This window comes from Vidua macroura, chromosome 1, assembly GCF_024509145.1.
Source record: "Vidua macroura isolate BioBank_ID:100142 chromosome 1, ASM2450914v1, whole genome shotgun sequence".
Taxonomy (NCBI): Eukaryota; Metazoa; Chordata; class Aves; order Passeriformes; family Viduidae; genus Vidua; species Vidua macroura.
The window spans coordinates 47,642,702-47,669,385 of record NC_071571.1 but is presented as its reverse complement, the minus strand read 5'-3'; the positions used below and the strand labels follow the sequence as shown (position 1 = coordinate 47,669,385).

Below are 26,684 nucleotides of genomic sequence, written 5' to 3'. Positions count from 1 at the left end.
CACATTTCTATACTGATGGAAAACCCATGGAACTTAAAAATAGGGCATGCTCTTGTAGGTATGGTTAAGATTAGACTCTTATGCTTGGTAAGTATAAAATATGCCCTCCTATGCACTGTAGGGCAGTTTGCAGCATGGGCAGTTGGGATGAGCTGTTTGAGCATTAAAGGAAAAGCATATTTGCCTTGATAGTGATTTTAGACAGGTCTAGAAAGACAAGTTAAGTTAAATCAAAAGACCAATGGCAACATTGCTACTAAAATACAGGGGAGAATTATAATTTGTTATAATGAAACAGTACTGAATTGTAGACTGATTTATTGAATGGAAGTTAGAACACTTGATTTTAAAATAGCTGAAATATCAAAGTAAATAAGCATTTTATTTGTCATGTTTTAAAGTCCTGGCTGGCTTCCAGTCCGTGCTTCCTTCTGTATTGCTTATGGAGGAAGGTTGTGCTTGAACAAGTGTTTAAATACTGTCTTGAACCCACAGAGGTCTCTTCTGAAGTCTTTCACTGTGGGTTATGGATCACTGGAACCCTCAGCTTGTGATGCACTATCTTGGTCTCTCTTCTCATGGTATTCTGACTTTGTGATTCCCCAAATAATGTATACAGTCATAATGCTGATATGCTGCTTCCTTGCATTTATAAGTAACAGTGCAGAAATGTAAGCCTTTTAAGCCAGTGTGCTTTTCTAGTTATGACATTAAAATACCTGCTTCTGGCTATTTTTTTTAATTTTTTTTTTTTTTTTTTTTTTACTAAATCAGGAAATGGCAAACATTTTGGCACAAAAGCAGCTTCGTTCCATCATCTTAACTGTAAGTATATGGTTGTCAAAGTTACTGTTAAGTAGGAGAGAGGAAAGGTGACTCCATTTTTGGTTTTCATAGGTCTTATCTTAATATATTTTAATTGCCTTTGTATTTTGATATGTTTGGAAGCCTTATAATATAGAAGATAATATTGGAATGGTGGTTTGAATAGGTTCAAAACTGCTTTTTGGAAGGGTTATTTTCCAAGTCAGAAATTGTGGTTTCTTCATGAAAACAGAGTATTAAATACCACTGTGTTTTTTGGTTATTTTGATTATTCTGTCTTGATTGACACAATTCATCATGACTTGCACCCAAGAAGAATGAATTAAAGCTAATGAAATAATTAATATAATATTGAACACCTGTATCTGCTATCATGGAAAATCAGGGATTTTGCCTTTGATATTTGACTAGATTACTTCTCCAACGGAATGAGGGAAAATCTTTCTCCCTAGTGAGTGTAAAACAAACCGAACAAACAAACAGCCCTCATACTTTCTCATTTGCTATCAGAATTTCACTGATGCATATAAAACCCCCAGTTTTTATTTCAGAAGGCATGTTTGTACACTGTGTAAGTTCTAAAGAAGTTTGGAACAATCATAAGGATAATATTCTTAGGTGTTTATTTATTGTCATAAAATGCTCCAGTGCCTTTCGGCAGACAGATTCTTTTATTCTCTGGAACTGTACAACATCTGTTGACATATCCAGCTCCCATTTGATGATTCTTTCCTTATGTCCTTTGCTGTGTTTGGAGGCCTGAGTCTGTTTCCATATAAAACTACTTGGTGTTTTTGGCACACCAGGGATTTTTAAATTGTCCATCAGTTTTGTGTTTGCTTTCTGAATGGGATAATTCTGCACATATAGGGCATCATATACTAACGTATTTCTGGGCAGTCTTCCTCATACAGATTGGAGTTGTCTAGTAGAGGCAGGATTGTGTGGTGTGATGCTGGCTCTCTGTTGAGCCCTGCTATTCTATTCACTGTATTCTCTGGCTGTGTTTGCAGCCTGAATATGTTTCTGCTCAGACAGCTACTCTCTTAAATATTTTCTTAATATAATCTCTTAGAAAAAACAAAATATAATACAGAGCTCTAAAACTCTTGGGGTAGAATTATTTTTTCTTTGAAGTGATTTCTCAGCATTTTTTTTAATGCTACTTTTCAATATAGGCATAGACCCTATGTAGTGTAAAGTCCTGTCTCCTTAAGTTATTTAAAAAGTATCTGAATCAGTAGTGCTAGTCCTGGTTTGATTTTCAGGGGTGGGGGTGGGTTTGTGTTTGAGGTTCTTTTGGCTGTTTGGGTTTGATTTTTTTTTTTTTATTTCTGAAGTAAGCAGCAAACACTACTGCATATCAAGCACATACATAGGAATGAAAACACCTGACTGCATGCACTGCAATTTTCTGATTCACCAAAGTCTGCCTCTTTTTCTTTGCAGCATGTTATCAGGGCACAGAGGGCCATCAATAATGAAATGGCACACCAGCTATATGTTCTGCAAGTACTTACGTTTAATCTTCTGGAAGACAGAATGATGACAAAAATGGATCCACAAGATCAAGTAAGCATCTGGCATGATCTGGTCTTAGCAGGAAGACAACAGCTCCTCACTGATGTACCTAAAACTCTCCATGGAGGAGAAAAACCACTTGCTAGCAACATTTACCTAAGTCATTCATTTTCTCTGTCTGTGAAGTTGGGTTATGTTTTTTGGTTCTAAGAAGATGCACAGGCTGTTTCATTCCTTGTGCAAAAGTATAACAAAATGGCCAGGCAACTCTCCTTCGCATGTAGTTCCATGAACTGAATTTTCTGTCTTCCTGAGCAGAAACTCTGAGCAGCTGTCCAGCATTTGTTTCCTTTGTGCCCCTGTCAGAAGCATTAGAGATGTATGGTCCTTCCTGAAAGTACTTCTGTAGAGCTAAATTAAATGTTTGCATTAAAATTATCTGTCAAGCTAGAGTTGACGTTAAATTGTGTAACAATAAACCATGGTTTTGTTACCGGGAACCTATAAAATACTTCATTTGTTTATTGCTCACTGTGTGCAGACATTGACTTTGATATTGTTCATTGTGCAAAAAGTGACACTCCCCTAAGATATTCAAGAGATTTAAATATAGGGTTGATGAGTCATAGGGATAATGTGTTTTGTTTCTTTAATTTTTGTGGCTTCCATTTAGGCCCTGTACAAGGAAGAACCTGATTTTAAGCTGAAGTTATCTTAAGACTTGCTAATAATTTGGAGAAGAGAAGGTGGGAGAGTGAGATAGTTGTAAACATAAGTAACATCATGCTGTAGGATTTTATGCTTCCTAAGTTTGAGATGGAAGAGTTTGACTCTTGGGAATGTACATGCAGTCAATTAGTGCATATCTCCATAGAAAATGACTAGCACAGTGTTGTTAATATTGCTGGTAGGGTGGTTATCACTGTCTTGAGACATTTCCAGCTGCAGTAATTCCTCTCTTGCCTATTTCTGCAGTAGCAAAAATGGATAGTTACCAAAATGAATGCAGAGTGCTGAGTCATTTTGTGTTCATCCAGCAAGGTGCTTAAGTACCAGCTTAATCATCAGCTTAATTTGAAATGTGTGTGATCTCTTGGCTTCTGTGGTTAAAATTGTGCAGTCAGAGGCCTTGCTAACATAGGTCCCACTTCTGGAAGTCAACACTTAAGTACCCACATGTGAATCTCATAAATGTGAGGACTTTCGAAAGTGGGAACCGTGAGGTCATTCTTGCTGACTGTCTCTCTAAGTATGAAGTAGGGAATTTAGACAAAAAAACTTTTGGCAGTGAGCAGGAATACCATGATTTGAAACACTTATTGTGGTATTGTTTAATTAAGCGAGAGATCAGTTATTTTAACCAATTTTTTAACCTTTTTTTAACCTTATGTTAACCTTGTTTTAACATAGGCTCAGCGGGATATCATATTTGAACTCAGAAGAATTGCATTTGATGCCGAATCTGAACCTAACAACAGCAGTGGCAGTATGGAGAAACGGAAATCTATGTACACTCGAGACTATAAAAAACTTGGATTTATTGTGAGTATTTTTGTGTGATAATCCACTGAAAGTGAATGCATGCATCCATTATAGTACATCTTTTCATTGTCTCTTCTCTTACTTGGTCTTCTGTCTATTTCCTAAAAGGGAATAACTTTCCTGCCCTTCCCCAGAAACCCTACTAACTCCAAGTGGCAGCTTTAGCAGAAGCCAGGGTGCTGGAATGGAGGCTATAAATTCTTTACATGGGATAGGCAAGGAAGTAGAGTTAGTGGTGTAGACCTGTATGTTAGGTAGTGTTTTGACTGCCCTGAGCTTGATAATGGTGACAATAGGATTGGGTATTTATGGGTAAGGACCAGGAAGAAAGTCAGTGAGGTAGATTTCATGGTGGGAGTCTGTTATAGGCCACCCAACCAGGATAAAGAAGCAGGCAAAATATTCCACAAGTATCTGGGAGAATTCTCAAGATCTCTAATCCTTGTTCCCACAGGGTACTTTGACCTTACCAGATGTCAGCTGGAAATATGATACAGCAGAAAGGAAACATTCTAGGACATACTTGTAGTGTGTGGAGGATAATTGAGGCCAAGTGTATGAGGTTAAGTAAGGCAAAGTGCTGGGTCCTGCAACCCCTTGCGATGATCCATACCTGGGGAAGTGTATCTGGAAAGCTGCTCAAAGGGAAAGATCCTGGGGTTTTTGGTCAGCAGCTAGCTGAACATGAGCCAGTGTGTGCCCAGATGGCCAAGAAGGCCAATGGTATCCTGGCCTGGATCAGCAGTAGTGTGGCCAGCAGGACCAGGGCAGTGATTGTGCCCCTGTACTCAGCACTGGTGAGGCCACACCTCGAGTACTGTTCTCAGTAAGAAAAATATAGGAAGGTGCTGGAATTTGTCTAGAGAAGGGTAACAAAACAGGTGAAGGGTCTGGAGCACAAGGCTGATGAGGAGCAGCTGAGGTAGCTGGGGGTGTTTTGCCTGGAGAAAAGTAAGCTTAAGGGAGACCTCATTGCTCCCTACAACTCCATGGAAGGAGTGCAGTAGCCTTTTGGGGGTCAGTCTCTTCTCCCAAGCAACATGTTACAGGACAAGATAGTTTTAGATTGGGTATTCAATAAAATTTCTTAATGGAAAGAATTGTCACACATGGGAGCAGGCTGCCCAAGGAAGTGGTTGAGTCATGGACCCTGGAGGATTTTAAAAGATGTGTGGATGTGGCTCTTAGGGACATAGATTAGTGGTGATAATAGCACAGTTGGAATCAATTATCTCAGAGGTCTTTTCCAACCTAAACAATTCCATGATTCTTGCTGGAAGAAATAACTACCTGAAGTTTAAGCACATAGTTTTGCATGACATGCCACCATTAGAATCTAACTTTTAATGATATCTTGGATGAACAGGCATTGCCTAATGGATCTGTGACAGCCCTGTAAAGTCCCTGTAGTTTGTTAGCAATAATATAGACTTATGAACACAATAAATCTGAGGTATGACTCTATGGACTCCCTTATAGGACCTTGTGTTTTGTTTGCTTAAAGTCCTTCAGTCTGTGAGTAGGGGATGAAGAATCTCTTCTACCCTGACTTAATCAGATGAATTGGAGTTCTGGGCTTGCCTAAAACTCTGTTGGGGAGCAGAGCACGATCTGGCTGAACTGTTGCGCACATTTATATTAACCAATAATGTGCATTTTTTCCCCTCTGGAAACAGAGCGTGCACACACATATTGTGAATTAATATCTGGATTTATTGCTTACTCTAGGTTAGTATGCAGTTTTCTTTCTCCTTAGGTAAAATGGTATGCTTCATATCTCCTGTGATCATTGTCCTGTTGGCCTAGCAGATATACACTGAATATTGTACAGTAGCCACAGTTACAGACAGAGAGGTTTTCAGCACTCTTGGTGCAAACTAGAGCTTGCTGTGCAGTTTGAGTGCTCTGCCCAGCTCTGTGGCATAGGGCTCAATTCTCCCAAAACCACAAAGGAACTGAGTAGAGCTTTTCTGTGTTCTGCTAGCTGTTTTCATTACTGATGAATGAGGAAAAAATTACCACTGGTGTGGTAAGTACACACTGGATCAGTGCTGTTGTATCTGTAAGGAGTAATCAAGTAAATAGTTCCTCAAGGGAGGAAATTGGAATTTTGGGGTTGCAAGCATGATAGCAAAACTAGTGCTTTGAAGGAGCCTTTGAAGCTCAGTGGGAGTTTTCATTTTTTTTGTTTGTTTGTTTTTTTTGGTTTTTTTTTTGTCTTGTTGACTCATCCCTCAGCTTCATTACTCCCATTTAAGCTGTTCATTGGGAAGCCTACTGAAAACACTCTGGCAGTTGTCAAGGGTAACTGCAGCAGTGTTTACAGTTTGATTATGATAGCCTTTCAAAAGGGGATTGGGAGCAAAGTTTAGGAGGAAATGGGAACTGGGATTAAAGCAGTGAAGAAAATGTAGGGAAGCATAGTGGGAGATAAGAAGCAATATGTGAAAGTAAACTGTGAAAGAAGCATCATAGCAAGAGCCCTGAAGGGAGACAGGCTATTCTATTAGCAGTATGATGAGACAAAGTACAAATAATAAAAATGTCAACAGTGAATTGTGAGGAGAGTTATTCTACTCTTGTACAGAAGCTTTACTTTGAGCTAAGAGTCCAGGTGACACTGCAGGTACAACTCTTTTTAACAGCTGAAGAGAAGTACTACCTTCCCCACAGGGCTGGGAAAGGGAGCAGGACCTCTTGTGAAACCTGGCTGCTCATCCCCAGCCTCATACATGGGCAGTGTTCTGACTCCCAGCTGCCTTCACCCCATCGGCTTCTTTTCAACAAAATGTCTTCAGTGCTTTCATCAGCTGCAGGAAAAGAGTTACATTAGCAAACTGATCATGATCAGTGTGAGGTTTGTCTCCTGTCTGCTTCAGCTGCGTGGCACAAGGAACCTGCCAAACAAGAGTCTGACTTGGAATGCTGTCATCATTCCCCTGATGCTGATGGTCAGGAAGCCAATTTCTTGAGCTGATTAAATATTCATTTCAAGGGAGAGAGTAAAGCCATGTCTGGCTATTAAGTTGTTCCTGGACTGCTTGTTCTCATTTTGTACGGGAAATGAAAGAATTCTGTTTATTTTTCTCAGCCGCATCAAAAACCTTGTGCCACTACAAACGTAATGTCAAAAAGAGACAAAGTCCAGACGTGGTTTCAGAAGCTTGTAATGTAATTTGTAAAACTGCATAGTTAGAAACCTACATTCAGCTAAAGCAACCACAGGACCCCACCAGATGATTGTGATGACCAAGTAAAGAGATTTTTAGATGAGATAGTTGTGAGATTTATTAAAATGCTGATGAATGCAACAAAAATGATGACCCAATTAGGAGATCTGGGATACACTCCACCTTATTGAATTATTCATTATTTTTTGAGTCAATTGCAAATTAAATAGCCTGAATACTCCCCCTTGTATTTGAGTAAGCTTAATTCCTATAATTGAGGTGGAAAATAATTACAAAAAAACTCATAATCCTGTATATTTTCATCATAATTCCTTAAATGGCACTACTGTCATTGAGATGTTGTAATGAATCTGTTTATAGGCAGCTCTGAACAAATGATAAGAAACTTAACATATTGGAAAAAGCAACTCCAATAATCATATTCTAGAATGGTTTTTCTCAAGTTTTCAATGTGTAGAGCTTCTGAGGATTTTTGTTTGTTTTGTTTTGATTTTATTAAATTAAATATAAATGGTTTGTATAAATGCAAAAAGCCAACATGGGAAGTGAGTGATTTCATAATTTTGCTGTGTTATACTGGAATTTGCTAGTGTAGCAAAATAAAATGTAGATTAATGAAGGAGATATGAAATAAGTAAGGAACTGTCTGATAAAAAGTGACAATTTAAAGGGGAATTGAGAACGGTGGGATGTTCTCTAAAAGGCAGCCATGGGCTTGACTTTCAGGATATTGGTGGTGGCATAAGAAAGTTAACATATGCTGAAGAAATCTTCTGATGAAACGCATATGGGAAGCAGTGATGGAAGAATCACCATGTCATTTGTCGCACTACGACAAGAAATAACTCACGTATTTACTCAAGATGCAAAAGAAGTTTTATTTCTGACCTCACAATATATAGAATTCTAAAAGTGACGGTGGATTGGAGGCTGAAATTGCCGCCTCTCCAACCACACTGGTCAAACCAACAGTCTATCAATTCTCTCCTCCCACAAAGAAGAATGCAAAACAATCATTAGTGCGTGAGAACTCCAGTAGAAATATGTAAACATCAGAAGGCATAGAAAAATTTTAGAAGAACTTTAAAACTTTTAAAAGAAAAGGGCGACAGTCATTCACAAATTAAATGACATTTTGGATTACACAAACAGAAATAATGTCATTTTATGCAGTCATACAAAGAGCAATGGTGTTAATTTAGGACCCCTGGCAAAAATTTCATCTTCATTTAATATTTTGTCTGTTGGAAAAGATAAGAGAGATTATGTGAGGTAGCTACTAAAAAAGTTAAATGTTAAGCTAGGATTTATCTGGAAAGATATCTTCAGAACATATGAACTGTTGAGGCCATGTTTGCATTTCTTAAACATCATATAGAACACTATATTATTTCAGGAAACTCTGCAGTGGCTTGTGGACTGACTGAATGCAGGTTGTGTGCAGAGGGTGAGGCTCCTGCAGTGAGGAGGGAGATGTCTTACAAGAGTTGACTTCAAAAGATTGCCTTTTTAGCCAGTCTGAATGCTGTGGAAATCTCAAGTGTGTGTGTGGCAATGCTGAGAGGGAGGAGGCCATGTGTAAGGTAAAAGGCAGTGGTGGCATTTCATTTATAGGAGAGATATTTAATTGGAATGATGGGGACAAAATTTGGCACAAGTTTAAAAATGGAGGTCAATTCATTATGGAAATAATGAATATATTTCATTATTATTATTATGTGACATTTTATATATTTCACAATTGTGGGTCCAGGAAACAAAGCATGTGAGGACTGTGTGAAAGGAAAAAAACCACCAGCAATCAAGGTTGCTTAGAGCAGTCTGAAGTAAGACATAAATAATTAGATGGATGACTTAAATGGCCACATAGTTGATTTGTTAGACATTGCAAAAAATTTCTATCATGAGGAGAAGCAGCACCGGCACAGATAATATGGAGGAATTGTCCAAAAAGTCTTAGAAAGAAGCTTCAGAAACAGTTGAGAGTTATCTAAAGCGTGCCTTAGGCAAAATATAGACCTAAGGATCTTCTGAGATTTCTTTCAGACTTGTAGTTTTTTCTCTTCTGCGTGTCCCAGCTGAGTGGCTACTTTGTTTTATCTTAAGTTGCTTATCTTTAATCTACTTTATCTTAAGTCTTTTATCTTTAACTTTTTCAAAAATCCCTTGTTGTACAGCACAGTATCCAAGTAGCACTTTGAAGATAAGAACTAAGAGTTTTCTCATAGGTTCTTCAGTGGTGCTTCTCATTGTCTCCTAGAATAGTTCATTAGCTGACTGTCCACAGTAACCTCTTTGACATCCTGATATATTCCCCAGATGGAGCCCCTTGACTCTGCTGAAAGGACGTTATCGGGAAAATAATTTGCAATAATGTAATGAATACCTTGTAATCATTACCTGCAAGAGGGACAAACTCAAATGATTCCAGCCTTTAATTGCTGACCTCTTCAACCTACCTAGTAGACCTCTGGTGTGTGTAATTTCCTTGTGCTCACCTGGGAGTTTCTTTTCCCCCTCTCTCATTTTCATGGCATTCTCTGTGTCCCACCCCTGCCCCAGGATTTGAGAGTGAAGGATTAAGTTTAAGCTTTGGGAAAACATGGGGGAAAAATGTTGGTTTAGTGTTTGTTTTCACTTTTCAAATCTGTTTTAATTGGCAGTGAATTGAATTGGCTTTACAGAAGTCAAGTCGGTTTTGCCCATGATGGAACAGTCTCCCTGTCCTTATCTTGGCCAGTGAGCTTTTCCATCCTTTTCCTGCCCTTGCTCTGTTGAAGAGGAGAGTAGGTGAGCAGTTGGGTGGGTGCATGGCTGCTGGCCAAGGCTGACACACCACACCTCCTTTCTGTATTTTGCTAACTCTGTCTTTAGGCTGTTTCTGGGTTTATTCACTGAGCTTTGATAGTTTGGAGGCTCCCTGTACTGTGCTATCATGCTTTGCTTTCCAACTTCTTAGATTCTCTGGCCTTTCTCTCTCAGTTACTTACCCTGGTCTTTGGTTTTGCGTTCCCACTCCCCTTGGGCTCTTTCTTCCATTTTGATATCCAGCTGGATCTATCTTCTTCCAGCATGTTTGATCACTCTCATTCATTCATTCATTCATTCATTCATTCATTCATTCATTCTCCCTGAATTTCCTTTTTTATATCCTCACTCCCTCCTTGTGAGGTGGTTCTCCTCTGGATTTTCCTAGTGTCCCTCTCTCCACCTCTTCCTCTAACCCTGTTTGTTCCTCCATCAGTATGAAGCCTGCTCAGTGATTTCCTACTTTTGCACTGAAAGCTGTCAGGACTTTCTAAAGACAGACTCAAATTGCATTTCTTCTGTATTTTATTTTCAGAAATGAATGGGCTAGGTTTAGGCACATGGACCAAATATTAATCTTTGTCTCAGTGTGAAAGTTTCACTTGCCTAATAAATGCTGTCCAAGACATTAAAAGCTGGGAACAGCATCTAGAAATAGGAAGTGTTGTGCATTATAATAATAGTCAGCACAACGAGCCCCACCTCTTATGATCTATAGGCAAAGCTCTTTCCTTTTTTTTTTTTTTTTTTTTTTTTTTTTGCCACAAGGTGTGGGGTTCTGACTTGAATAGTTCAACTACAGTTCGATTCTTTTATTCTAAAGATAGGCTGCTACCTTTTGCTTATTTTTCTAGTCTGTGAAGTAGTTGCAACCTAGTTTTGAACAATTTAACTTCAACTGTTGATATATTGCAGCCTACTATTCATGATAAATTATTTGACTGAAGATTTGAGTCACAGATTTACTGGTGATGATCTGTGCGTATTCAAAAAATGTTCAGATTTGCAGTGATAGAAAGTGAGTAGATAGTGATAGATAGTGAGTAGATAGTAAGAATTAGGTTGTTGTGTGATGAACATCCACCCTTTATTATTGACTGACGAAAAGTAAAGAGTCAAAGTGCACAATTCTAGGGAATTTGCATGGTGTGAATGAACATTAGTCAATTACACAGTAGATTGAGTTGAGCTCTAAAAAGTTAACACAGGGCAAGATTGGGATGGAGTTGGGATGCCAAACCGTGCAGGAATATGAATAGTCCTTAAATTCTATGGACTTACTAATGTCAGCTGGATCTCTGATGCCCCCTTGTTCCAGCTGGTCATCTAGATTAATGGTACCAGTTTGCCTGGCTAGGGAGGAAAAACTTTCCTAGGAGAGTGGGTGAGAGGGAGATGGACAGCAGCAAACGCCATGTGATGCATTTACTTAGCTATTCTTGTTGAAGATCTGAGGATGGTCATCCTTTTTCTTCCTAAAAAAAGGAAGGCCAGAATATTTGAAGTCTTACAATGTTATGAGTTATAGGACTGTGAAAGCCCTGAACAGGAAACTGAAATTTTGTGATTTGAGACTGAAATCTGGAACTGGTCTAAAATGCTGAAAAACTCATCACAAAGATTGTGAGCTGTTGTCTGCAGCTATTTAGTTCTCATCTCCTTGTTATTTCCTTTGGTAGATGATACTCTGCAGTGATCATAGGTTTTTATCATTTGGGAAAGCTTTTCAACTATAATAAAAGCAATGAATCCTTAAATTTAGATTTTCTTGTTGGCTTTGGCAGTGGTAGAGGAACATTTTTAGAACAATGCTGCATATGTGCCAAACTAGATCTGATCCTTTTAAAATTTAGACTTGATCCTTTTTAAATTTTAGATTGATAAGATTTAATCACTGGCTTAATGGTAGAACAGCATACATGACAGATTGTCTGTACTACTGAAAGCTATTAGTAGTTTTCCATCCTCCTCCACTCTTTCTACTCCTACAACCCTCTATTTATCTAGCTACTATTTCAAAACTTGTGAAATCAGTTGTTGCTGTGGAAAAAACCCAGAAAAGACTGAAAAGATTTTGTTTTGCTGTGCTACTCATATATGCAGTGCCAGACCATCAGGTCAGTTGCCATATTTCTTTATGTAAATATGGCTCCTTCTAATGCAAAACCCTTTGTCATTTAGTAGTGGCAGCTAATAATTAAGCACCTTTCAGCGCAGCAAAATCCATGTTTTACATTCTGCCCTTTGCCACTGAAATACCCCTAATGTTGGACCAGTGAGATAAGTCAGGACTGTACATAGGATTTCTCCTCTCGTTTTTACCTTTACAACCACCAGAGGTTGCTCTTCTCTGCCGTTTGCGAGCTTCATACTCCTGTCATTTTGTTTTGAAGCTAAAATTTTTCGGTGGCTATCTATAAATAAGCCATTACTGATTTATTCTTCCAGGTAAGTTTGGGAAGATGAAGACTAATCCTACATATTTATTTCTTAGTGTTAAGAAAGAGTGTAGTTGTAATAGTGACTGTCACTGTCAGGATTTGATAATATTTTAAGTAAAGACACAGAGTTGGAGTTTCATATGACTGTATTTACATTCATAAACACTTATTTGGAAGTGCTGAGACAAATCACATCTTGAGGGTGAGTTTTGTCATTTCTATTTTCACAGAGTAATATTTACCTGTGTAATCCTCTTGCTGTGTACAGGAGTATCACAAGAACAAGATATGATCACTGGGAATAACAGTCCAGGACCTCAAGTAATATTGACCTTAAAGCAGTGAAAACATCTAAGCTGATGTGAATGTTTGAAATGCTTGTGAATTTTATTAATATTGTGTGCACTGTCTTGCTTTCTGCCCTAGCACTCCTACACTTCTAAATTCTTACAAATTCCTGACTTTGACACTCACCTCTCACTATTCTCTGTACCCTTCTGCTTACCCTCTCTTTCCACTCCACTCCTGGTTCGTTTTTTATCTCTAAGCCTGGAAGATGGGGCCAGGAAATGCTCAAGAGAGGCAACATCTTCAGAAAAAGTGTGTTCCAAAGAGATTTGTTAAATCCAGTTAATCCTAAGTATTTATACTGCAAGCAAACACAGCCCATGTTCAAAAGGAATTTCAAGACTTAGACAAGAGCAGGTCTTAGAAGTTTTCCTTTCATAGAATCAGTGGGCTTGGATTTTGACAAGCAATTATGCAAAAATTGATTTAGTTAGAGCAATGCAGTGCTTAAGAAAACATTCTTTAAAATGGTCAAATAATTGCTAAAACTTGCTAATGCTTTTGCACAGAAAGAAAATGCTAGGTATTCTATTCTAACACTTAAAATAATTTTAAAGTACCTGAAATTAAAGTTTAAAAATGGAACGTCACAGACAAGTTGAACTGCAGGTGGCACAACCAGATTTACCTGTGATTTAGATATTTTTCTCAAATTTCCCTTTGCTTTTGGCATCTTGCTTTCCTGATGTTTCTGTGAACATTGCTGTTTGATAGATCTCAGGCAGAGAAACCACAAGAAAGGTGCTGAAGGCTATGTGAGAAAGGTGAACAAAATACATGAAGTACAAGAAAATAAAAAAAGAATGGAAAAGTAAGGATATATAAATGAACTGATGATGATACTAAAGATGTAGCTAATGATTTTATTAGTCTATACTGGCATTTGGAGGAGCTGCAATCTGCAAGCCAGTTGTTAATTCTGCAGTTAATTTTTCTGTACCTATATGGAGATAATTCAGTCTGAAAATTGACTTTTTAAAGTTTATTTCCTAAAAATAAAAAGAAAACCAAAACCAAACCCACAAAGGTTCCATTTCATTTGTTGAAGTCTTCACTTTGCTTGTTGAAAAATAAAGGAATGTTTTAATTTATTAGATGAATCTTTTAGATTGTTTTACAATATGAAGCACAATGTGGAAATGCCACAGAATGTTTTCTAACAGAGTGCTTAGATCTTCTCTTTACAGTAATACTGAATGTCTGTCAGGATTGTTTTTCTTTATAATTCACCTACAGATAGAAATACTTGGTTTCCCCGCTATATATGGCTTGATATTATTTGGAGTGCAACGGAATCTCATTTTAAAAGCAAGCTGGTAACTGAAGTGTAATATTTGGCAGCAGAGGGCAACAGTATCACACCAGATGTCAGTTGCTCACCAAAGTTTTTCAACACCTCGCTTTCATGGACACATTCTTTTCAGCGTTAGAAATAGTAGAAATATCTGTTCTGGCTGTAAATTCCCATTTCTCAGTTGAATACCAGCAGGTGTTTGATGTTTAGGCTAAATGATGCTTCTGTGGGTTACTTAATTTGGCTTGCATATTATGGTTTGTTATACAGTGCACTGTAAATATTTTCCTTTCTGTCATTTACTGGTGAGATATTTTATCCTCCCAAATAACAGTTTGTTCCTGTGTTCTGAGTGTTTTTCAGCCTTGTGTAGGTTCTGTGGCAGGGATGCTTTCTTACAGTCTAGGATTTTTAGTTTTGGTTGTTTTTACCTGCCAGGAGTTTCTACAAATCTGTAAAACAAAGGATTTTGTAAATGCAGTTATAGATCTAATCAGAAAAACTTGTATTTGATGCTAACTCAGACTACAGTCTGCAAATGTGAGCATCAGCAGCAAATCTCTTTTCAAACCTGAGAGGCAGAAATCCAGAAATCCCTCAAGTTTACTCTGATGCTTGGTGCTGTTAGGAACTCATTGGTGTGTGACCTATTGTGATCTTCCCCATAAGCAGACTTTCATAGTTCTAAGCTATTGTTTGCTGTAAACAAAGCATTCCATGGTTCCATGCCATGGCATGTGTTTGTTGGTAGGTTGTGGAAATGCAGGGCTGTTCTGAAAAGAGGAATCCCGCGGGTAGAATGGAGCACTCCCTGCTGAGGTTTGCAACTTGGCAAAGCTCATGCTGAAACTCCGCTCTTCACACGGACACTTGGATGTGCTGAGATATTCAAGTCAGTGTGTGGTGGTGGGAGACATCTCCTCTGGTATAACTTGGAGCAGGGTAGGCCCCAGGGTTAGTGTTTGAGCCACAAATCTCTTGGTTGAGCCCCTGGACCCCTCTGAGCAGTGCAAGGATGTTTGGGCAGATGCCTGTCTGCCACAAGCAGGGGCTCATCTTGGTTGCCCTCTGTGTGAGTGAGGTACGACCCCACCAAGAGAGGGGTGATTTCCTGTGGCCACAGGGGCACATGCTGTTGGGGGACATCACATCTTCTCAGCCAAGTGTTATTGCAGTGTGGAATAAATGCAGAGAATGACAAAAAATTAGATGGGTGGTGAAAACTGAAAATTATCTGTAAATCCCAAAGACAGTGCAATTTTTCTTCATTGTCAGACTGCTGTATGCAGATCCTGGGTGCTAACAGAAGAATGCAAGAGAATGAATGCTGTTTGGAGGCATGAGGTTTTAAATTACTTGGAGAAAACTTGAGGAACTCTTTTTTCTTATTAAGGAAAATGGGTTATGTTGTAACCAGGAAAGACAGACCTGATGACATCTGTGCAGTAGAGAATCTACTAATTTTGTATAAACTTGATGCTGTTTATCTGAGCTGATATACACAGGATGAGGTCCCTGGGTCAGATGAATCTTTATAGTGACCAATAAGAGAGACCAGGAAATCCATATGTTAAAGCTGCTGTTGTTGTTTACCATGCAGCTGCATGTGATTTCCCAGGACTATTTGTCCAGAGCTATGGGCATCTAGCAACTTGAACATTGAAAAAATTAATAAACCAGCCTTTTACCATATGCATCTGAATTCCTTTTAGTTGTAGTCCTTCCAGAGGAGAACAGATTTAAAAGAAAGGAAAAAAAAAATCTTGATGGGCCACTGAGCTTCTTTGACCTTTCAGTACCACTTCAACAATGAAGTTAAAACTAACCAGAATGAAATATCTGTGATTGTGTGTCTGTGTGGCTCTGTATAACATAATTCCTTTTGTGGTTTGATTTTTAAAATTCTTTATATCATGGTTTTGTGCTTATTATAAGTATTAGTTGAAGGAATTATCCTTTAAATCAGTTTCTTAATGAAGATAGTTGTTTCGAGAAGGGGGAATAAAGAGCTGGTATTTTAGTTTTTATACTTTTTCCAGTATTTTCAATTGTGAACTTGTAAAATAAAAATATTAAACTCTTTGTGATTTGAAAAAGCATGCTTCTCTTGAAGAAAATCCACTAACAAATGTAAATGTGCTAATTTAGTCACAATGGAGTACTGCATTTCTGGTTGTTTTTTTCTTTTATATATATACTATTTATGGTTTCACTGAATAGTTTTCTTTGCCGTGTGCATCCCAATTTTGAACTCGTGGGGGCAGGCAAGCTCCATGGATTTTAATGTAGTTGGGCTAAATAGTTTGTTTCAAGTTTGTTTCATAACAGAAAAATTATTTTCTGATTCCTTCACTGGGAGATGGATGGATCTTGGATGTCCTTCTCTGGATATTATGTACCACACATATCAGAATTTGCACAAAAAAAAAAAAAAAAAAAAGGAGAAATACCCCCACAAAACCGGTCAGACATAATGACATCTCAATATCTCAATTCTTTTGTTATGTGAGCTTCACCTGTTTCACAAGACTTGGCTTGGATAGGTGATTCTAGACAAACCCTTGCCCAATATTAAATGATGATAGTTTTGTGAAACTGTGTGAATTCAATTTAATGTTAATTACAGCAAATATTTTATTTAGGTTTATGAAATTTTTCAGTGTATGCATGCTTGCAAACAGGTATGTGTGTTACTTACATGTGCATATTGCTTTTTTCTTCCTCGTCTCATTCCTCATGGGGTTTCTTTGCATGTCGTAATATTTAAAGAATGGTAAATAGCATAGCAAACAAAATATTTCGATTTTCTTCAGTTACAAAGAGTTACAAACATTCTTTTTGAATATAAGATTTCATTAACTGAGGCCTGAGAATAAATTCAAAGACAAGGGGAGAAAGGAACTTTATTTTTAAATAACCAATTTATTTCCCCAAATTAAAAACACCTTCATAGCTGAATTCTGAATATTTTGGTAGCTAAATGTAGTCCACTTGTTACACACACAACCCTCACATAAAAGTCATAGAATAGTAGAGATATCTCTCCTTTTAAAAATTCCTTATATTTTAAAAAAATCTCCCTACATTTTGGTGCAGCTCCATCCTCTTTATGGCATTTGTCTGGAGGAGACTGAAGGCAAAGCAGAACAGTACCTAGACATGCAACACATAGGAGCATTTTGCAGAGCCCAACTCTAGTCAGAAGATCTTCACATTCCTGGAGAGGGAGGCAAAGAAAAATGCAAGTCAAGGGAACTGAAATTCTCTTGTGAATGGATCCAGTGGTTTTTTAATCTTTGTGGTTTGTTTTGGGGATTTTTTTATTGTATTTTTTTTTATTACCTTGCTATTGAAGACAGATGAGAGTATCCTACAGGATGGGCGCAGGTTATTGTTGACTTAAGGCAGAATATGGACTGAAAGTTTTTAGGAAGGATTGGTCTGGTATTCCAAACTTGTCCCTGACATCTACAGAGCTTGGCTGTTTGTACTCTAGCAGGGGAAAAATTTGACTGTGGATCTTGTAATTTAATACTTGAGAATGTCCATCCAAAGGTAGCTAATCAGATTTGTTGACATCTCCTTTGATGTAGATTAGTTTTCATCTTATCCTCTGGGATTATTAGAAGCTTGACCTGGTCACAGGTAATAAAATAAATGTCAGTGGGTGAACCACAAAGCTCCTAAATGGTAGCTGGCTTTTTCACCCAGTTCTGCAGGTCCATATGCCCGGCTGCAAATGCCATTCCAGTTCTGTTTTCCAGAGCTCTGGGACAGAATTTTCCATTTTAAATTTGGACAGCTGTTGTATCTGGCTGTCAGGGAGCCAGTAGAATTCACATGGAAGATTCATTTTGAACTGGGGTTTTCTCAGACATAGGGCTGATTTCTCTCCACTATATTTGAACTAAAAACAGCCTGGGCCTTTCCTTTTGCACATGACAGAGGTTTTAGCCAGCTTGCTTAAAAAGGAAAATCACAAAACCTTTCTACAAAAATATCTAAAGGGAGAGCAGGATCTATCCCAGCTTACCTCGTGATGCTTGGCATTGAGTTTAGGTTCCTTTCCAAGCTCACTGTTCTCAAAGCAGCACGGATTGTAAAGATGTGGGAATGTTCCCAGCCACCGCTGTCATTGGTAGTCATGAAATTCCAAGAGAACTATAATTCACTGCTCAAATGGAGTGTCATTGTTCTTGTTCTGTGTTTGTGCCTACCATAGTACACAAGCATCGTATCCTTTACTGGAGATGATAGTTGCTGCAGCAGGAAGGATCCCATTCAGACTTTCACTCTTCAGTGGTGTCATAGGAGAGAGCCCACTGCAGTAATAAAGTGGCTGCTTCACATGTGACCTTCCTCCTACATCCTCAGGAAATAATCATCCTCTAATGATTATTTTTATTTGACTGACTTTGATTTTACTTTATTGCTTATAATTTAAGTAATTTTTCTTTAAGAGGGAATATAACTGAAAGTTGTTTTAATTAATGCACCTTAAATTTCAGAAGCACATATTATGTCAAAGAGTTTAGATAAAACTGCCTGGAGTGTAACTAAAACAATCAAATATAGGCTCTTGTAGTAGTCTAAGGCTTAGAAAATTCCAATTCAAGCAGCCCAATATTTGGCACAATTTGGGTTTGAATTTTTCATTTTTACTTAATAAAAAGGTACAGAGAGATTTCTTTTTTCCTTATTGATAGGGAATGTAACTCATTTGTTTGGAGCTTATGCTAAAATATATATGTACACTCATTAACTATTTTGTATCTTTTCCTTAAGTTTTGTAAAAAAGGTCTGTTGAAGAGCTCTGGATTTCTCCAGAATTATGCAGCCATTATGCTTAAATAATGAGTGGAAGTCACAATCTACCTTACTGAACAGGCATTAAACTTTCCTAAACTCCAAAAAAGCTTTTGATGACAAAATTTGACTTAGGAACACTAAGTCTAACTAATTGACACATTTGATAGGAATCACAGCGATAAAATTGCTGAGGTAGATTTTGAGTCTTGTGGGTATGACTTTTGTCTAGTCACAAACATTTAATACATTTTTATTTGCAGTATTCAAGTGTAGATGGATTAATTTCTTTGGCTTGCTGTTCCTGCTAGCACTGTTCACACTGTTTTCTCACAATACTGTCTTCTTGCTAGCTTGATATTTTTCCTGCTGGGCAGGATGAGAATTCATGCCTTAGTTTCTATCTGTATAGAGAGGGCAAACTGCTTTAATGAGATTGGAAAAATTAAAGTAATAAAAAAGCCTGTATTTATACCAGTAGTTCTTTTGAGGTTGGGGGTACTATGTGCCAGTTCTTCCCAGTGTACTTCGTGAGTGTTGTAGTTCAAACAATATAAAAGTGGTTTGCTGGCCAGGACTTGGGTAATATATTCCATTGTGATTTTGTAAGAGCTGGAGCTTTCTGAAAAGCTGTAGCTCTTGGTTGCTCTCCAGCAGCCCTGGCTGGAGGGACACCTGCTTCACACTGTTGCAGCTGAGCCTCTAGAAAATCTCATGGGAAGGGTCCCTAATTCCTTGCAGTGAAAGCCATCTGGATTAGTTCACATCTCACCTGGCAGCCGATCTAAAGTGGACTGACTTTGCCCTAAAAGCTGGGGTAGACAGGAAATCTGGAAGGGTCTGGCTGTAAAATGATCTGGTAATCTCAGTAAATAAACTATTATGGCTTTTAGTTTTTTGACCCAGTCCCAACTATATCTGTAACTGGATGTTTGACTGCTTATTCCATTTTTCTGTAAGCTTAGTGGATATGGTGAGATATCTGAAAGTAATTTTCCATGCTGAAAAAATTTAATTGAAATGACCACATCCCATTGATTCATTCTATATATTCCTGAAAGAGTTCATGACGTGTTACTGCTTGATAACTGTATTTGCCCAGTAAACATTACTTCAGTAGTAAGAAGTCAATAATATGTGAAGTGCTAAACATGCATCTAACTTTAAAATCTCCTCTTATTAACTGAAATAAAACATGAAAGGCGGCTCACATTTTTCATGCATTGGACAAGATGTGATCATTTGAGTTACAGCAGTCATTTTGGATTCTTCTAGGCTTTTAAATTACTGACAGCCTGTAGGGCTTAAGATTTTGGAATCCAAAGCACTAGCTCCATGTAATATAGGCATGTGTAAAATACAAAGAATTATGCAAGAGCTTTGTGTCTTTCTTTACAATGTGTAATTCATTCATAACTGCAAATATGTAGTGTTTTCTACCTGCCTGTTATGGTCTATTTAGTGATTTTTAGGTGATTTAATTGCACCTCTTTAACATTCAGATTTTTACAATTTTTACCACTATAGCATCTTTACACGACTGGGACAGATTTCTGGTGGTGACTTACATAGAACTCTATTGTTTACATTAGATTACATAGTAGCTCAATGAATTAAGGATATACGGTAGTCAAATTATTGCTTTTTTTATCTTTTGTAGGGCAAATGATGAGCAGATTGTACAGAAATTAAGATTTCTTTGCTATTGAGAGGGTTGGATTTATATTGGTGAGGTTAAACTTGATCCAGCAAGTCTGTTGTTTAACATGCTTAACAGACTTAATACGCTTAACATGTTACCTAAATAGGAATGTGTTTCCCTTTTGGAGAATAACATTTATAGTCTACTAATATGTATCCCAAAGCTGTCACAACAATAAAGAAAAACAAACCTCAAAATTTCTACCTGCTAGTAGAAATGGACGAATATTTGCCAAAACACAAAGCTAAAAAGACCTAAAAATTAATTCAAGGAAAAATCACCATCATTATATGCAGATATAATTTGTAAATCTTCATGAATATTATATCCAGTACAAATATACTGGAGTTCTTTATATGTGGTGGAATAGTGGGGATGTGACTTAAATGACTCGCATTGAAAGTATCTTAAATTATTTTCTTCATATTCTTTCAAATATATAGCAGTTACTGAGTTTTAGATACTTCTCACTTGCATTAGAGTGTGGGTTTTTTGTGGTTTTGTTTGTAGGTTTGGTTTGTTTTGTGTTTTTTCGTTTTGGTTTGGGGTTTTTTTGGGGTTTTTTTTGGGTTTTTTTTTTTGTTTGTTTGTTTTTTGTTGTTGTTTTTTTTTTGTTGTTGTTGTTTTTTTTTTTGTTTTTTTTGAATTCAGGAATCCTCCAGATACATTTTCATTCTAGCACTGAGTTCTGTTGTAAATTAAAAAAACAGGCTTTGGAAGAAAAAAAACCCCACATTTGCATATTCAAATAGTTATCAAGAGAAAAACAAATCTGCTAGTTCTTGCTTTCATTGATTACACAGAGGCTGAAAATTCCAAAGCCACTGTTATATCTCATTAAGTGTGATGATGGAAGTGGTGTGTGACATCATCATCTCTTTGAATACAGTGCGCTAAATAAAATGACAAAAATATTTCCTCATTAAGACTTTTAGCTGACTACCTCTTCACAAATGTTGGTTTAATGTAGTATTTTCCCTTATTTTTAATTTTTGTGTAAATGAACAGATGGGAACATTTTGCATGTAAAACTTCAGGTTTATTTAGGGAAGGGGTAAATGGTGAGTCTTTGAGCTCGTTGATACTTTTAGCATAAGTTTGTCGATTCATAATTCACATTAAATCTCACTTAAAAAGTTCCCACTCTTGTCCTGAGTTCTGAGGAGCAAACTTCCACGTATTTACTACTATGATTTCCCAATTTGATCTGGGGAAGGTTTTGCAGAGGTTCTGTAGAATCAGGTAGGTAATTGCTTTCCTTCCCAGCCCAGAGAACAGTGGTTTAGATTTAAAAGGACAAAGAAAATGAGTAAGCGAGTAATTGAAGATGGGAGAAAGAAATTGCTGTCCCTGGTGTTACCTTGCTAGACAGATTGTTCTGTAAAAAAATCATAAAATATGACCAGTTTTGAGAGGGTTCATTTTAGAAAGGTACCATTAAAATTGGATTCTTGTGACATTTGGAAGTTGTTCTATCATCAGTTCTTTTACAATCCTGACTCTTCCCTGGAAACTTCTGGTGTGTTTTTGTCATGCCACTTACAGAAGTGAGGCATGCAGAATAGGGATTCACTTGACCTGCTTTGGGATTGGGAAAACAACTATTACTGGGTCTAACACGTTCTCCATACTGCTTTCAGGACAGACTATCATGATTTGACGACTGATTTACATGGCTGCTGCACACACCATTGGTGCAAAATCTGTGATAAGCTGTCAATACCTGTCAAGACACAAATAAATTTGCAGGTTAATGACCTAGAAATGCAGGGAAATAAATAGTTCCTGTGCTTCAGCATGTTCATGTGGAAGGGGCTGTTGTTAGGAATAATATAAGGAATAAGTGGTCCTTATGCCATTAGCAGTTACAGACAGTACACCCTTGCTGTGAATAGGCACCTCGGTGTGAGGACATGTACCTACCACTAAAATCTATACATCCCTCAGAGATTGCTGCGGAAGCCAGGAGTAAGACAGTGAAGCCATTCAGGATAGAGAAGAAAGCTTTACACAGCCAGAACTGCATTAGAATGCTAGATTGTCTGAATGTAATTACTGCACTGGGATTTAGCCAGAATAGCTGTCATATTGTCACATGCCACATGATTTTTAATTTTTTTTTTAAATGACATAAGCAGATGTGATTTTGAGTTTTCATCTTATCTCATATTGAAACATGCCACATGATTTTTAATTTTTTTTTTAAATGACATAAGCAGATGTGATTTTGAGTTTTCATCTTATCAAAACCAATGAACTTTTGTTTCCACAGTATCCTATTGAGTTGGCTAACAAATTCTTGAATGTTCTGGTATGTTAACATGTATGGCATAAGAGCATAAGCTGTTAAATACCGCATAGATGCTGAAGCTGAAAAATGCAAAGATATTACTCAGCCTAGTGGAAAAAAATCAAAAATTATCTGAAAAATGTGAGGTAACAAATCTGTTTCATTTGTATTTCTTACTCTTTGCTTTTCATAAAGCAAAACATACCATAGATTTTGTACTAAATGGATGCAATAAATACGCCTGAAGCACTGTGTTCCATATATTTAATAAATTATATTGTAGGTGGGGTGTTTGCCTACTTCTGAATTATTCACTACAACATTTTAGATAACGTAGCTTTGTATCTCATTTCTGAACCCCCTCTCAATAACTTAATATTTCAACCACAAATATTCATCATGTAAAGAAAAAGATGATTTTAGGGGGAGGGAGAAAAAAGGAAGGGAACAAAGTGTCTGACATTCCTTTTGCATTTGAAGTATGATTGAAGGTAATGTATTGTCTCACACATGCCAGAATTGTCTTGTGGATCCTCAGCTATTATCTGCTTCTGTATTTCTAGTTATTTAAATCAACAGAGCTGAAGATCAAGCCCTAGATATACTGGGATTCCATGTGACAGAAACTTTTGAAAAACAAAAACAAAGTGAAAATAGCTGGTTTTATAGTTTTGACTTGGAGACAAAGTAAAAGTGGTGGAGAAATGTTTTTTTCTGACTGAACACGGAACTAGTAGTGATGGTAAGAGACAAAACGAGTCATCCTTACTAAATGTCATGAGATTCCTCATGTCCTTGTTGTTTTTTTGTTGATTTAGAATGGGATGAAGCAAAAAACTATTCAAGCAACAGTAGGTCAGGCTTTTTATTTGTGTTCTGCATTTATTTTACCATTGTAAATGCCAGTGAAATAAGTTATAGTATTTTAATAGCTGAAGAAATGTAGATGGGTCTTGAAACTCTCTGTGCTGGTCAGGTATTTATCCAAGTGTACCCTACCTGTGCTGTAGCATGGGAGCCAGGAGTGCACATTCAGGCCTATGCTGTAGCTCTACTTCCATAAGTTTTTGTAAAACTGGCGCTGTAGTGTTCCCTGCTGACTGGTGCTTCTTGTGGTTCCCAGTAACTTTCCCAAGGAAATGGACCTTATGGACCTCATGACACAGTGCAGTGTCAAGCACTGCTCCTCAGGACTTGTACTTTATGGCCAAAATGGAGATAGCTTCAAGTGCAGAGAAAAATCTGTAAGATATTCATGCTGGGTTGGGGGGGCATTTGTGTGTCTGTGCGACTCAGCCTCTCTTAAAATGCCCCTTTTGAAATGCTTGAAAATTGTAAGGGAAGTTTTCTCCTCCCAGAAGCTGAAGTCTGTAGGGCTTGTGATGTTTGTGAAGCAGTTTTGTACTGATTTTAAATGTTCTGACTGATAAATTCATCAATGTGGAAGATGAAAGGTTGAGTTGGGGAAATAGCAATGAAAGGTGATTGTCTGTCATTCAGATCAGCTGATGAAAGTGAAAAAAAAAAAAGTTTAAGGGAGAGGTTTTGAAACTTACAACTCAGTAAGACATTGTTTTCCTTTCCTAAACTGCAACTACCCTTCTGAAATATTTATTACATAGATATTTCTATATAAAATCTAGGGTTCCAGGCATCCTCTTGATTCCCTAATTAGTCTGTGATTGTTTTGCTTGTACACCAGTAGCCCTAATCTGGAAAAGTACAACCAACAGGTTCTGCATGCCATCCTCAGAATAATGTATTTGTCTACTTTTGAAGTTGTAGTAGGCATCTTAATGTATAACTTTTGCTTTCTACTATTTTTAATCTTTTATGAGACTGTGAATTATTGACTGGCTAAAACCAACATATGATACATCTGAAGTTAAAATGGGCAAAAAAGTAGAATCACTCACTTCTACCACCTTAAGGCCTGACAGACTCAACAGAAGAAAAAGTAGTAAAACCCATGCTTTTATCAGTGAAGGGGGTGGATCAGACCCTGAGCACACTGCAGAAACAGAGTAATGGAAGAAACTTGTGCTGAGCTTTGCCAGTTTTCTGGTAGTAAATGCACTTTTAAAGTCCCTGTCAGCTGGGTCTTGCAGAATAGAAATGCCATTGCAAAGGAGCTAGGGATATCTTTCTGTGTCAGAATGATGAGTGGAGAAGAAGACATTGCAAAGGTGATACTGATAAAAATAGCTTAGCAGAAGGGAGGCATTTTTCGATGGAGATATATTCTTGGGACTTCTGAGCAGCTTCTGTGGTGTAGGCAGGCAAATTTTCATGTCTAAACCATGAACTACATGAAGCTTATTCAAATGTACATTTATTCCATTCAATAAAAAAATCAGCTGAGTTAGTAAATATTTTGGGCATCTGTAGTTTTTCATGTAGTGTGTGAAACTGAACATCTACAATATCTATGTGCATGTGGAAGCTAATGAGTTCTAATTATATATGGTATGTTTATTCATTAATTCCATAGATGAAATTAATAGGTTCAGAAAGTAACAAAAAATGTTCCTGAATTCCACACGATGAATCTCTTTATTTTCATATAAAATTTTATCTGAGTCCCTTTGTGTTCAGGAGTCCACAAGATCCAATAGACTTAATACAGCAATTTAGTGTGGTAGGGTTTTTTTCTATTCTTTGTGGTTTATTTGAAATAGTTCCATAACAGTTGTATAAATAGGTGTTTTGGTGTCTGTTGGCTAAATTATATGTATTTTCATGTACTTTTAGTCTGTAGTACCACCAAGGAGTCTATCTCCATGAACGACATGGGTGTCTGTGCTTCTAAAGCGTTCAGCCTTTGGGAAACTCCATTCCACAACTGCAGAAGTGAATTACTGACATGCCAACCTCATAATGGCTGCATTTGGTTGTAGAGTTTTTCGACACAATTTCCTTATTAAGAGTTTTCTCCTCAGCGAAAAGACCTCTGTTCCTGAAAATTTTTTGACACACCATGCTAACGCAGTGCTTACCAATACTGGGGAACTGATAGCTTTTGTAAAGGTGCTCACTGAGTGATCTTGCTCTTTTTTTTTTGCAGAATCATGTAAACCCAGCAATGGATTTCACACAGACCCCTCCTGGAATGCTGGCCCTTGACAACATGCTGTACTTTGCCAAACATCACCAGGATGCTTATATTCGGGTAAGGCTTCCTCTTCTCATGGAGATCTTTGCAGTTGCCTGTTCACACTAATTATGTCCTGTTTGCAGTTGACTTTGGAGAGGAGGTTCAAAATCCTGATATCATTAACAACAAACTCTAGGAAGACAAACCACATAACACTAAAACATGATGTAAGTCTGTAAAAGCTCTGGGAGAAAGCTGTACAGGTGTCTTTTCTGTCATTGCTGAGTCAAATATTCTAGATATTACTTTTTGCACTCCTTTTTGCTTAGGCCTGCAAAGAGAAGAGAAATGAGCCTGTGCTTTTGTCAGATGCATAATGGATGACCATAAACTCAGAAAGGAGTAATTATGCAGAAATCTCTGACCTACTCCAAGTCTACCAAAAACTGACAGTATTTTTTTGTGGAAAGGAGGATTTGAAGATCAAGTGCTTTGAGAGGTGACTGAGTTGGCAGGGTACTGAGAGTTAAGATGCTTCCACTAAAACTACTGCTGTAGGAGAGGTCATGCTGGGAGTAAAATATGTACAAAGCATTATGACTTACTTGTATAACCCATTCCTGCCCCCTGCCCACTCCACTTCCTACATTATTTCAAGGTTATTTCAAAGGTAGTTAGGGGAGGTTATGTGTTACATCCCTACAAGAAGAGGCATACAGCTGAATAATACCTGCCTCTGAAGGGAACAACTTTTCCTGAACTTTATTGAAATCAAGTGCTTGCCAAGTATAAACCAAGCAAGCACAGATAGGAAGGGAGGGT

At 37.6% G+C, this 26,684-nt stretch overlaps 1 protein-coding gene and 1 long non-coding RNA gene across 5 annotated transcripts in view; one reads left to right on the top strand and one right to left on the bottom strand.

Moving 5' to 3' along the window:
• Nucleotides 1-26,684, top strand: part of ELMO1 (engulfment and cell motility 1) — a 303,043-nt gene that overhangs the window by 115,903 nt on the left and 160,456 nt on the right. For 3 of the 4 annotated variants that reach the window (XM_053976921.1, XM_053976912.1, XM_053976927.1), the window contains exons 12-15: nucleotides 775-825; nucleotides 2,275-2,397; nucleotides 3,757-3,888; nucleotides 25,833-25,937. In XM_053976921.1, the coding sequence (XP_053832896.1) occupies nucleotides 775-825; nucleotides 2,275-2,397; nucleotides 3,757-3,888; nucleotides 25,833-25,937 (411 nt within the window). Of the gene's footprint in view, nucleotides 1-774; nucleotides 826-2,274; nucleotides 2,398-3,756; nucleotides 3,889-14,758; nucleotides 14,863-25,832; nucleotides 25,938-26,684 lie in introns of those variants that run through there. The other variant, XM_053976931.1, reaches the window with a different exon arrangement.
• Nucleotides 12,457-14,608, bottom strand: LOC128807011 (uncharacterized). The gene is made up of 5 exons (XR_008437019.1): nucleotides 14,542-14,608; nucleotides 14,274-14,422; nucleotides 13,305-13,427; nucleotides 12,834-12,977; nucleotides 12,457-12,660 (listed from the first exon to the last, which is right to left on the bottom strand). It is a non-coding gene; the product is annotated as an uncharacterized LOC128807011 (long non-coding RNA).